The 13,130-nt window shown below is 32.3% G+C and overlaps 1 protein-coding gene across 2 annotated transcripts in view; it reads left to right on the forward strand.

The window, feature by feature from the left end:
* Positions 1 to 13,130, forward strand: part of HTR2C (5-hydroxytryptamine receptor 2C) — a 324,015-nt gene that overhangs the window by 255,654 nt on the left and 55,231 nt on the right. The window contains exon 5 of one of the 2 annotated variants that reach the window (XM_004064736.5): positions 6,293 to 6,493. In XM_004064736.5, coding sequence (XP_004064784.1) covers positions 6,293 to 6,493 — 201 coding nt within the window. The remainder of the gene's footprint in view (positions 1 to 6,292; positions 6,494 to 13,130) is intronic. The other variant, XM_004064738.4, reaches the window with a different exon arrangement.

Here is a 13,130-nt window from a genome sequence, read left to right on the forward strand (position 1 = left end):
AAAAAAAAATTTTACTTGAAATGTTCTGCTAATTTTGGCACCAGCTCAAAGTCAGACTTAATGCCACACCAAAGACTATCATGAAAATGGCAACAGTAATTCATCTGGTAACTGTTAAAAGTAAAAATAACAAGAGTTTCTGCCACTTATTAATCTTTACTTCTAGTATCTAACAAAATGTTTGGCATATAGAAGACAAATAGCTAACATAGGGTAAATTAAGGAATAAATAAGTAACGTTAAAGTAATTTATATGAGGAGGAACTTTATTGTTCTGTCTCTCCAAAAGAGCAACAAAATGACCTGGAAATAGTTGTCAGAATCAACTATTATGAAACTCAAACATCAAATCAAAAATTTAAAACAAACAAGGTAATGCTAAATGAAGAAGAAACCCACTGCTTTGCAGTAAGGGAGCACTGTAGCGTTTTAAGCTGCCTGCTACCATATCCCATTTCCAGATATGCAGCTAATTTGAGGATGAAAGCCTGCACTCCTGATGCAAGTTGCTAGTGCCAAAGAAATACAGATCTTTTCCTTAAAGAAATGTGCTTGTCTTTTTAGACTTCTCTGATGGCCCCCTGAAGGACTGGGACAGTAACTTCCTTTGTTTTGCCTGACTCAGAGCATTTCCAGGGCTCAGATGATGTTCTGGTTGGAGTTTGCCAAAAGTATTAAAAGGCACAAGCATTGTTTGCAACAGACTAGGACAAGTAACACTAGACCACACAAACAAGAAACAGGCTGAATGGCCTGGGAAGAAAGAGGTTGGGAATGGAGATATGTTGGGAAAGAAAACTTTATTTTTAAGGAACTCAAATATAACAGAGAATGGAAAAAGCTACACATGGCGTGCCTAAGGATGTCAGAATGCTTAGAAAAAGCCTGGAAAGACACTATTCTTCCACCTGTGGCTGGGCTGTCCATCAGCCTCTGAGATTCTGCTGAAGTATAAAGTTGAGGCTGAGGCAGAGTTATAAACAACCTCATTAAGCATTGAAGGAAGGTCCCAAACAGACCCAACCTGCAAAAAGTAAGAAAGCATTCATTCCTTTTTTTTCTTTGCCTACCGGTATTTAAGAAACCCCTGTAAAAGTGCTAGGTAACCACCAAACTAACAGGATGCTGATTTTAGCTGCCACAGAAGACCAAGAAAAAAGAAAACAGACTTTATAAAAATAGTTTTGAAAAATCACTAAACAGTCATACAAAATCAGTCCAAAACAAGTAGCAACAACTTCAGGAAGGGAAGAAAATCTGATTTACAGATCTGCCACATTGTAATATTAAGATGTCCAAGTTTCACCAAGATTAAAAAGCATGCAAATAAACTAGGAAATATGACCTATTTTCAGAAAACAGAATAGAAACTGATCATGAGGAAGCCCAAGCATTGGACTTAATAGACAAAGACTTTACATCAACTGTCTCAAATGTACTCAAAGAGCTGAAGGAAACCATGGAGTAAGAATTAAAGCAAACCAGAAGAACAATGTCTCAAGGAATAGAGAATATAATTAAAGGGATAAAATTGTAAACAAAAAAAAACAATGGAAATATGGCAGCTAAAAATTATAATAACTGAAATGAAAAATTCACATGAGGGAATCAATAACAGACTTTAGCAGACAGAAGAAAGAATCAGAGAACATGAAAATAGGTCAATTGTGATTATCCAGTCCAAGGAGCATAAAGAGAAAATAATAAATAAAAATGAACAATGCCTAAGGGACCTTTGAGACACTATCAAGTTTACGAATATATGCACAATGGGATTTCCAGGAGATGAGAGATTAAAAGGATCAGAAAAAAATATTTAAAGAAATAATGGCCACAAACTTTCCAACTTTGAATAAAGACATGACTATAAATCCAGGAAGCTCAATGAACTCTAAGCAAGAATTACTCCAAAATATCCAAACCAAGGCGCAGTATAATCAAACTCTTAAAAGGCAAAGAGAGAATCTTAAAAGCTGCAACAGACAAGCATCTCATCAAATACAAAGTATCTTTAACAAGATAAACAGTGAATTTCTCTACAGAGACCATGGAGGCCGGAAGCAGTGAGATGACATATTTAAAGTGCTGAAAGAAAAATTGTCAACTAAATGCTCTAAATCTGGCAAAGCTATCCTTCAAAAATAGAGAAATTAAAACACTCCTGGTAAAAGAGCAACAACAAAAACAAAAAATCAGAAGGAGTTAATTACTAGTGGACCTACCCTAAAATAAAACGCTAAAGGGAGTCCTTCAGGATGAAATGAAAGGACGCCAAAAAGTACCTTGAAGGCATATAAAGAAATAAAAAACAACAAAAGTAGCTACAAAGCAAATATAAAATCCGGTGGAATTGTACTATGGGTTTCTTACACCTGTTTTGACTTTCTATTTCCTTTAAAAGGCAAATACATAAAACAATAATTATAAATCTATATTAATGAGCACCAAATGTATAAAAAATGTAATTTATGACCAATAGCAACATAAAAAAGGATGAAGATGTAAAGAAGCAAAATCTTTGTATAGTATTGAAACTGAGTATCTATAATTAAAACTTGATTGTTATGGAAGAAAGATTATAATTGTAATCCCCAGGTTAACCAAAGTAAACAATTAAAATAATACAAAGAGAAAGAGACAAGAAGAGAATCCCTACAAAAAAAATCAGTTAATCACGAAAAAATCACTTAATCACAAATGAAGGCAGTGACAGAAAAAAATGATAGTATATGTTATAGATAAAATGGTGCAAGTGTCTTTTCTTTACTGTAATTACTTTAAATGTGAAAGAATTAAATTTTCCAGTTAAAAGGCAGACACTAGCAAAATGGATAAAAATACATGATCCAATTATATGCTTTCAATAAGAGACTCACTTTAGACATAAGGACACATGTATGTTGAAAGTGAAAGGATGGAAAAAGATATTCCATACAAACAGTAACCAAAAGAGAGTTGAGGTGGCTGAACTTGTCAGACAAAATAGAACTTACGAAGAAAGTTGTTGTGAACAACATCAACTAAAAGAAGAACATCATCTATTGATTTCAAGCCATCAAGAACATATAACAATTATAAACATATATGTACCTAACAACAGAGCCCAACAATTATAGGAAGTGAAAAATAAAAGAATTAATGGGAGAAAAAGGTAGATCTATAATAATATTTGGAGATATCAATACTCCATTTTCAATAATGGACAGAACAACAAGACAGAAAATCAATGAGGAAAATAGAGGACTTGAACAACACTATAAAACAACTAATTCTAACAGACAGATACAGAACATTCCATCTAATAACAACAATAAATACATTTTTTCTCATGTGCACATGGAACATTCTCTGGGATGGACCATAAGTTTTACCACAAAACAAATGTCAATACATTTAAAATATTATTATTATTCAAAGTAGCCTAATACATTTAAAATATTATTATTATTCAAAGTATCCTAATACATTTAAAATATTATTATTCAAAGTAGAAATCAGTAACAGAAAGAAAACTAAAAAATTTACAAATATGCAAAAATTAAACAATATTAAGCAACCAATAAGTGAAAGAAGAAAATACAAATGAAATTCAAAAATATTTTGAGAATGGCAGAATAAAAACTTAATATACCAAAAAATTATGGGATGCATCAAAAGCTGTGCTCAGAGGGAAATTTATATCTGTAAATGGCTACATTTAAAAATAAAATGAACTCAATTAATGACCTAACTTTATACCATAGGAAACTAGAAAAGTAGAGCAAGTTTAACCCAAACTCACAAAATAACTGAAATGATGAAGTTTAGTGGAAATATAAAAAATAAAGAATAGGAAAAATATAAGGACAATTAATAAAACCAAACGTTTTTCTTTTTTTGAAAAGATCAAAAAAGTTGACAAATCTTTAGGTAGACAGACTAAGGAAAAAAGAGAAGACACAAATTACTAAAATCAGAAATGAAAGTGGGGGTATTACTACTAACCTTACAGAAATTAAAAGGATTGGCTGGCCAATCCTCCTGGTGTGGTATCTCATGCCTGTAATCCTCGCACCTTGGGAGGCCAAGGTGGGAGGATTACTTGAGCCTATGAGTTCAAGACCAGCCTAGGCAACATGGTGAAAACCCATCTCTACAAAAAAAAAAATTAAAAATTAGACAGGTATGGTGCCACATGTTTGTGGCCCTAGCTACTCAGGAGGCTTAGTTAGGAAGATTGCTTGAGCCCGGGAGGTTGAGACTGCAGTGAGCCATTATTACACCACTGCAAACTAGCCTGGACAACAGAGCAAGATCCTATCTCAAAAAAATTAAAAGGATTATAAAACAATACAATGAACAATTATACACCAGTAAATTAAATAACCTGGATGAAATGTAAAAATTTCTAAAAACACACACTACCAAAAGTGACTCAAGGAGAAATAATCTGAAGGGTCATATAAAAAGTAACTACATTGAATCAGTGATCAAATACCTCTCAACAATGAAAGCTCAAGACAAGAAGTTTTCCTTTTGAATTTCACCAAACATTTCAAAAATTAACACCAATTCTTCTCAAACTCTTCTAAAAAATAGAAGATGAAGAAACATTTTGTGATATATTCTATTAGACTGGCATTATCTTAATATCAAAGCCAGCTAAAGACATTACAAGAAAATTATAGATTAGTACTGTTTATTAATATAAATGCAAAAGTCTTCAATAAAATACTAGCAAACTGAATTCAGCACCATATTATATACCCATTACTAAATGGGATTTATCTCAGGGATGCAAGAGGGATTCAACATACAGAAACTAATCAATGTAATGTATCACATTAATAGAATGAAGGTATGCAAACCACATGATTATGTCGATTGATGCAGAAAAAGCATTTGCAAAAGTCCATCACTTTTTTATGATAAAAAAATGTTCAACAAACTAGGAATAAAAGAAAATTTCCTTGACAGGCATTTATCAAAAACAAAAACAAAACCCAGTCAATAATGAAAGACTGATTTTCCTCTAAGATCAGGGAAAAAAGGCAGAATGCCCACCTTCATTAGTTCCATTTATCATGGTACTGAAAATTCCATGTAGAGAAATTAGGCAAAGAGAGGAAATAAAAGGCAGAGGACAATTGGAAAAGAATAAATCAAATTATTTCTATTTGCAGAAGACATGATCTTATATATGGAAAATCCCAAAGAGTCAACACAAAACATAGCTCTAATAAATGAATTCAGCAAAGTTGCAGGACATTTGTAGTTCTATACACAGTGATGAACAATCCATGAAAGAATTTAAGAAAACAATTCTATTTACAACAGCTTCCAAAAAAACCTCAATTGATAACAGCATCAGCCACAAAGAAGAATTAAGTGTTGATACATGCTACGAAATAGATAAACCTCAAAAGCATTAGCTAGGTGAAAGAAGCCAGACCCAAAAAGTCACAAATTGTATGATTCTATTTATATGAAATATCCAAATTAGTTAAATCCATAGACTGGATTAAGAAAATGTGGCACATATACACCATGGAATACTATGCAGCCATAAAAAATGATGAGTTCATGTCCTTTGTAGGGACATGGATGAAATTGGAAATAATCATTCTCAGTAAACTATCGCAAGGACAAAAAACCAAACACTGCATGTTCTCACTCATAGATGGGAATTGAACAATGAGAACACATGGGCACAGGAAAGGGAACATCACACTCTGGGGACTGTTGTGGGGTGGGGGGAGAGGGGAGGGATAGCATTAGGAGATATACCTAATGCTAAATGACGAGTTAATGGGTGCAGCACACCAGCATGGCACATGTATACATATGTAACTAACCTGCACATTGTGCACATGTACCCTAAAACTTAAAGTATAATAATAATTTTTTTAAAAAAAGATAAAAAGCAAATTAGAGATTGCCAGGAGCTGGTTGATGGGAGAATGGGGAGTAACTGCTTAACGGTATGCAGTTTCCTTTTGGAGTGATGAAATGTTTCTGAACTAGAGACAGATGCTAGTTGCACAATATTGTGAATGTACTAGATGCCATTGGATTGTACACTTTAAAGAGATTAATTTTATGTTGTGTAAATTTTATCTCAATAAAATATATGTCATGCTGAAGGTATCATTATCATGATCATCATCATCATCACTATGGAAAATAATGCTTCCTAAATTTCACTTTCTTTAAAAGGTTTAGATTATGAGAAAATATAAGCAGACTAAAATTTAAGACTATAGTCAGTACAATTTGGATGACATGTTCTTGTCTTCTCTCTGTTCTCTTTCAGATTATGTCTGGCCACTACCTAGATATTTGTGCCCCGTCTGGATTTCTTTAGATGTTTTATTTTCAACAGCGTCCATCATGCACCTCTGCGCTATATCGCTGGATCGGTATGTAGCAATACGTAATCCTATTGAGCATAGCCGTTTCAATTCGCGGACTAAGGCCATCATGAAGATTGCTATTGTTTGGGCAATTTCTATAGGTAAATAAAACTTTTTGGCCATAAGAATTGCAGCGGCTATGCTCAATACTTTCGGATTATGTACTGTGAACAACGTACAGACGTCGACTGGTAACATTTGCGTTTGATCGGGTTCTTTTATTTAGTAATTATTCTTAACCTATTTATCTGATATTTAGGTTAACAATAATGAAAGGAATGTAATGTGTATTAATATGTAAATATAAAGTTTCCATTTATGCTGCTAAATTATTTTATGCATTAGTATGCCAATGAATTCTGCAACACAGATACAAAATATTTGAAATATTTAAAATGCTTTGAAAATGAGAAAGACATAAAGTCTAATTAAATTAAAGTCTAAATTTTAAAAATATAACATTTCAATCTTATATTGAAAAGTTACATGTATCCCAGAATATTAACCTTAGTATTTTTATTCTAAATTCCTATCCTTTTCAGTAGAAAAATTAATAATGCAATCTAAATCATCATGAAGTAAATATGTCTAAATTTTCGTTGCTATGACACCTAAAATGTACTATTTTCTCTCAGTTTTAATTGTCTTCTTGAATTCTGGGTATACAAAAAGAAAAAAAAATTTGTTTCTTTAAAGATTTGTAGCAGTTTAAAGGGAAAGAAATGATCATTTATTGCTTATATTTGAGGTATTCATAAATGCCTTAACAGTGCTAATATTAAAGCCAAGAAATGTAAACAATTGGAATTTAGGGGTTTTACTTTCCTGCTTTTTTCCTTTTCCAGTTGGTGTAAATAATTTTTCTTCATATTTATGTTTTTGTAAAGATTCAGGTAAAGTGTGCAACAAGATCAAGACTTCTATTTAATCTTCACTAATATCATCTAAATATTTTGACTCTGGGTTTATTGATCAAATACATTTAAGTTTTAAGATTGTTCTATTGTAGATTGTTCTGCCTGTGTATAGCATAGACACCTTTGAATAAAAAGTCGTGAAGCTTGTCCCAAAAGACAAAAATGAATTTACGTAAGTTTGACTTACAAATTCAAGAGTTCACAGATTTTGCCCTAGCCATCACAAAGAGTTCATCTAAAAAGATGCCAGCTTTTATGGTGCTTACAAAGGAAATACCCAGACAAAATAGAATATTGTTGCATCAGCTTCTAGTAATGAAAGACTGAGTAATTTGCAATGACTCTTGTGCTAAAGGCAAATAAACACATGGATAAAACACTAAAAGCCCTAAGAAGCTAATGAAATAGAAATTGCTATTGGCTAAGATCCAGAAAAAGACAAAAACCCAAGAAAAATGATTATGACTTCTAGTTCACTTTTGCCAATGATGCATTATAAACCTGAAGATATGACTGACAGGTGGAGACGATCATTTCAGACTCACAAGCAATGGAGGACTAAAGTAGGAATACAGAGTCTGGCAAGGGCCAACCAACCTGAATTTAATTCTGGGATCACAAAAAACCAGACACTAGGAATAAGGATCGACCAGGATTAAATCACCATAGACATGGAATTCAGCCCTGGTTCAAGTCATCTATGTAAATGAGAGAAATCTTGGGCCTTAAAATTGGATTAAGATGATTTCATATTATTCAGGTTTCCAATTCTGGGGCATAAACAAACAAAAAAACCCCATCATCCTAGATTTCAACTTATTTCTTTCAATAATTTTCAAATGCTGTCACTGAAATACAATGATATGCAGATATATGAAGAGACAATACAACACGAATCAGGTATGGGACAATAAGAGATAACAGAAATAAACCTACAAACACTTCAGATAATTGAATTATCAGACATACACTTTAAATAATCATTTGGAATGTGCACATGGAAATTACATGCTGATCTTAAACACTTCAGCAAGAAACTGCAAACTATAACAAATGACATTAAGATTTGAGAAACACCTAGAAAATATGGAACTTAAGCATAATATGAAAAACTAAGGGCCAGGCACAGTGTCTTACACCTGTAATCCCAGCACTTTGGGAGGCCGATGCAGGCGGATCACTTGTGGCCAGGAGTTCAAGACTAGCCTGGACAACATGACGAAACCCCATCTCTCCTAAAAATACAAAAATTAGCCAGGTATGGTAGCACACGCCTGTAATCCCAGCTACTTGGGAGGCTGTGGTGGGAGGATCACTTGACCCCCAGAGGTCAAGTCTGCAGTGAGCTGAGATCATGCCACTGCGCTCCAGCCTGGGCAACAGAGTGAGACTCTGTCACACACACACACACAAAATTAATTAATTAAAAAATGAAAACCTAAGAACTCTGTGGCAGATTAGAGATGGCGAATTTCCAAATTTACAGAAGATTATTATAAAATAATAAAAATTAGCTGGGTATGGTGGCATGTGCCTATAGCCCTAGCTACTCAGAAGGTTGAGGCAGGAGCATCACTTGAACTCAGGTGTCTTGAGGTTGCAGTGAGCTATGATCGTGCTATGACACTTCAGCCTTGGTGAGAAAGCAACACTCCGTCTCTACAAATAAAAGATAAAATGAAATAATAAGATAAATCCAAAAGGAGTCAATAAAAGATAGAAAAATATAAAACGTATACTGAATGGCAGAATTAAAACCAAATATGTCCCTAATTATATGAATTACTAAGGATTCTAAGACTGTCATATAGGCTTTCAAAAAAATAAGACAACTATATGTTACAAGAGGCATATATAAAGCATAAGGAAAGTAAAAGGATAAAAACAAACAAGAAAATTCCTCCATCTAAACACTATCCAAGAGAAAGACTGTATAGCTATATTAATATTTGTCAAAATAGACTTTTCGGCAAAAAACAAATACTCCAGTGAAAGAAGATTACTTACTGATGAAAGATTTAATACATCTGGAAGACATAAGATAATAAATTTGTATGTACATAATTATATGTAGATACATATGTAATATACATAGTATATACATTATAAAGTAAAAGAGGACAGAACTTCAGGGACAGATAGACAAGTCTACAATCATCGCATAAGATCTTAGCACATCCTTCTCAGCGATTGTATGAAAACAATTAACAAACCTGAACTCACTGACAAGTGAAGAATACATATTCCCATCATTGCACAAGAAATATTTATCAAAACTGACCATAAAGTAATTCCTCAACACATTCCAAAGGGTTGGAATAAATTGTTTATTCTTTGACTGAAATTCAAAAGAAATAGAAATGACTTCAAAATAGAAAAACCTTCGTATATTTGGAAATTAAGAAATTGTTTCCCAATAAACTTTGACCTAATGGATTTCAAATCCATTGATGATTCTTCCCTAAGCTATCTATTACTAAGGTGATACAATGATAATTTTTCTCATTTTATTATTCTTCCTGCCTTTATTTGTTGGCATTATACTGTAAGGAAGTGTTTTCCCTCCAAGTCTTTGTTATTTATTAGTTCATGTTGGTGGAGACTCCTGGATTCTTTTGTATTCAGTGTAATATATGTGATTCATTATTGCCCTTAATTATTTTGATGCTCAAATTGTCTCATATTTTTCTAATAAGAACTCCTTTTCATATATCCCATCAGCTTTTGAGCATTTGCCAGACTCACCTTTTACTTTCCATGCCCCAGTTCCGAAATTAGCCATTTCTTACAAGAAACCCTTTTAGTGGGCAATGGTTTTATAAAGCAGGATGCAGAAGCTCAGTATGCTCATTGCTAATAGGATATCATTGCTCCTATATATCAATACCTTTAATCCCAATTCACGAGCACAGGACTCTTTTGCTACTTTCCAATTCTTTATTTTTCCTCATTTTTCTCATAGTGAGTAACTTTGTCCCCAAACCATTGATATATTTATTATTTATGTTTTCTATATCCTACAATACAAGAAATTAATTTCAGAATTTCTATACCCATACCACTACCAACAAATGAAATGCAGTGTTTAAAATTTCATTGCAATTTTATCTTTAGAATGTTTTCCACCAAGGGCATATAGTCAAAGCATTGTCTTCAAAATGCTAGGATTATTTTGAATTTTTTTTCTCTGTGGTTCTGATACCAATTGTTCACATTTAGGGATTTTGTTTTGTTTTTGCATGTATTCCCCAACCTTGTTGACTTTATTTTTTAATATGTAAAACTTTAATATGATGCTCCAACAGTCAAAACTAGGCAAATAAAATACTCAGAGAAGAGTCAGTTCCTCTTCTATTCCGTGGTTAACCCATTCATTAGTTTCTAGGGCATACTTCTTGAATTTATTTTTGCAAAAAAAAATGATTATACACAAATACACATATTGTTATTTTTCCATTCTTAAATTAAAAGATAAAGTGCTACATACAAATTAATACTTTGTTTTGCTTTGTTCTTTTACTTGGAAATATGTCCTGGAAATCACTCTATCAATTTGTAAGATGATAGATATGCACCCAACTTTGTCATGTAAATGGCCTAAATACTCCAATTAAAAGCTAAATTCATTCTATTATTTTTTACACTCACTAATAATAGATTGTGTTGATATACTTTATTTAACCAATCTTCTGTGTATAATCAGGTAAGTTGTTTCCAACATTTGGAAGTTGCCAATAATTCTACTAAGAATAATTGTGTGTGTGTGTGTGTGTGTGTCCTTCTGTGTGTGTGCGTGCGTGCATGTGTGTCTGTCCTGTGTGTGTGTGTGTGAGTGTGTGTGTGCGCGTGCATGTGTGTGTTTCATATTATTGGAAGTTTAACTTTTAAATAAATTCTTGCTCAAATGTATTCAGAATTTATCTTCTAAATAAATTCTTAGAGGAGGAGTTGATTGATCAAAGGGTACATGTAGTTAGGAGTTGAACCATTTTGCATTCCCACCAGCAATGCAAGAAAGCCTCTGTTTCCCCAAAGCCTTGCTAATGAAGTTTATTTTCAAACTTTTTAAATTTTGCAAATCCCATAAGTAAGAAATGTTACCTCAGTGTAGTTTTAATTTGCATCTATTTTATTTGGCTGAAGTTCATATGATTAAATGTATGAAAACCACTTAAGTGCCATTGCTAAATCAGTTTTAAGTGTCCTTTTGCTCATTTTTTCTGATTTTTTTTCATTTTTATTTCTTAATTTAATAGCTCTTTATAAGTTATAGACACTAACCATTTTACATGTTATAAATGAAAATATTTTCTGTTTGCTATTTGATATAGCTATGGTATTTTGCCATACAAAATTATTTTATTTTCATGTAGTTCATCTTGTCAATCAGATTTCCTTTTTATGTTGAGAGTAATGGCAACAAATTCTTTCCCCTAACTCAGGTTGGACAATAAATCACACATATTTTTCTCATTTTTTACATTTAGACCTCTGATACATTTGGAGTTTATTCTTGTACGTTGTGACATACACATTCAATTTTAGTCTCTTAAAACTAATTCTTCCATTGTCTCATGCTATTTATTTAAAAAGTCCATCTGTCCTGTGATATGAGATGCCATCTTTATAGTATATTAAATATTCTTATATGCCTGGACATGTTTCTGAAGTTCACATTTTATTCCACTACACTGTCTAATCAAATGCCAATTTCACACTTTTAATTATAAATGCTATTACATAAATGTTATTATCTGATATGGTTAGTCCCTATTCATTAGGCATTTTTTAGAGCTTGTGTAGACATTACTGAAAGTTTAATTTTCCATATTAACGTTAACATTAACTTGCCTTGTTCTACTCTAAAAGCCTGGATATTTTGACAAGGATCTCCTTAAATTTATAATTTAATTTAAGAAAAAATAAACAACTGAATTTTAAAAATGCTTTCTCTAATCTGTATACTAATTTAGGTGGTGGCCACTCTGTCTTCCAAACTTTACTGCCAAACCTATATGTCACTCTCATGTCTTCCTTATCAACATTTATAATGTATCTCATAAGAATCAATTTTTTAGCTTTACCACACAACCAAATCTGTCTTCTATGCATTCACTAGTGACTACTTAATTGTTTAATTTATGAATTTTCAAACTTTTTGGTCTAATGATCTCTGTATACTCAAACATTATTAAGGATTCCAGAGAGTTTGCCTTTATATGAGCTATATCCATCAGCATTTAATGTCTTTGAAATTAAAATTGAAATTTTAAATTATTTTTGTCTACATTTATTTAAAATAACAATAGTAAATCCATTACATGTTAACATAAATAATTAGCTCTATTAAAAAAAGCTATATTTTCCAAAACAAAATCAGCAAGAAGAGTGACATTGTTTTACAGTTTTTTCTTTTTTTGACTTTTATAAATTTAGGGGGTACAAGTGCAGTTTTGATATATGAATATAGAGTATAGTGGTGAAGCCTGGGCTTTTAGTGTAACCATCACTCAGTAACGTACAATGTACCCATTAAATAATTTCTCATCCCTCTCACCATATACAAAAATTAATACAAAATGGATGAAATCCTTAAGTGTAATATCTGAAACTACAAAAACACTAGAAGAAAACCTAGGAAAAAACTCTGCTGGACATTGGCCTAGGCAAAAATTCATGACTAAGACCTTGAAAGCACAAACAACAAAAACAATAATAGGCAAATGGGATTTAAACTAAAAAACTTCTATGCAGAAAATAAATAATCCACAGAGTGAACAGATAACCTGCAGAATGGGAAAAAATATTTGCAAACTATACA

This window comes from Gorilla gorilla, chromosome X (assembly GCF_029281585.2).
Source record: "Gorilla gorilla gorilla isolate KB3781 chromosome X, NHGRI_mGorGor1-v2.1_pri, whole genome shotgun sequence".
Lineage (NCBI taxonomy): Eukaryota > Metazoa > Chordata > Mammalia > Primates > Hominidae > Gorilla > Gorilla gorilla.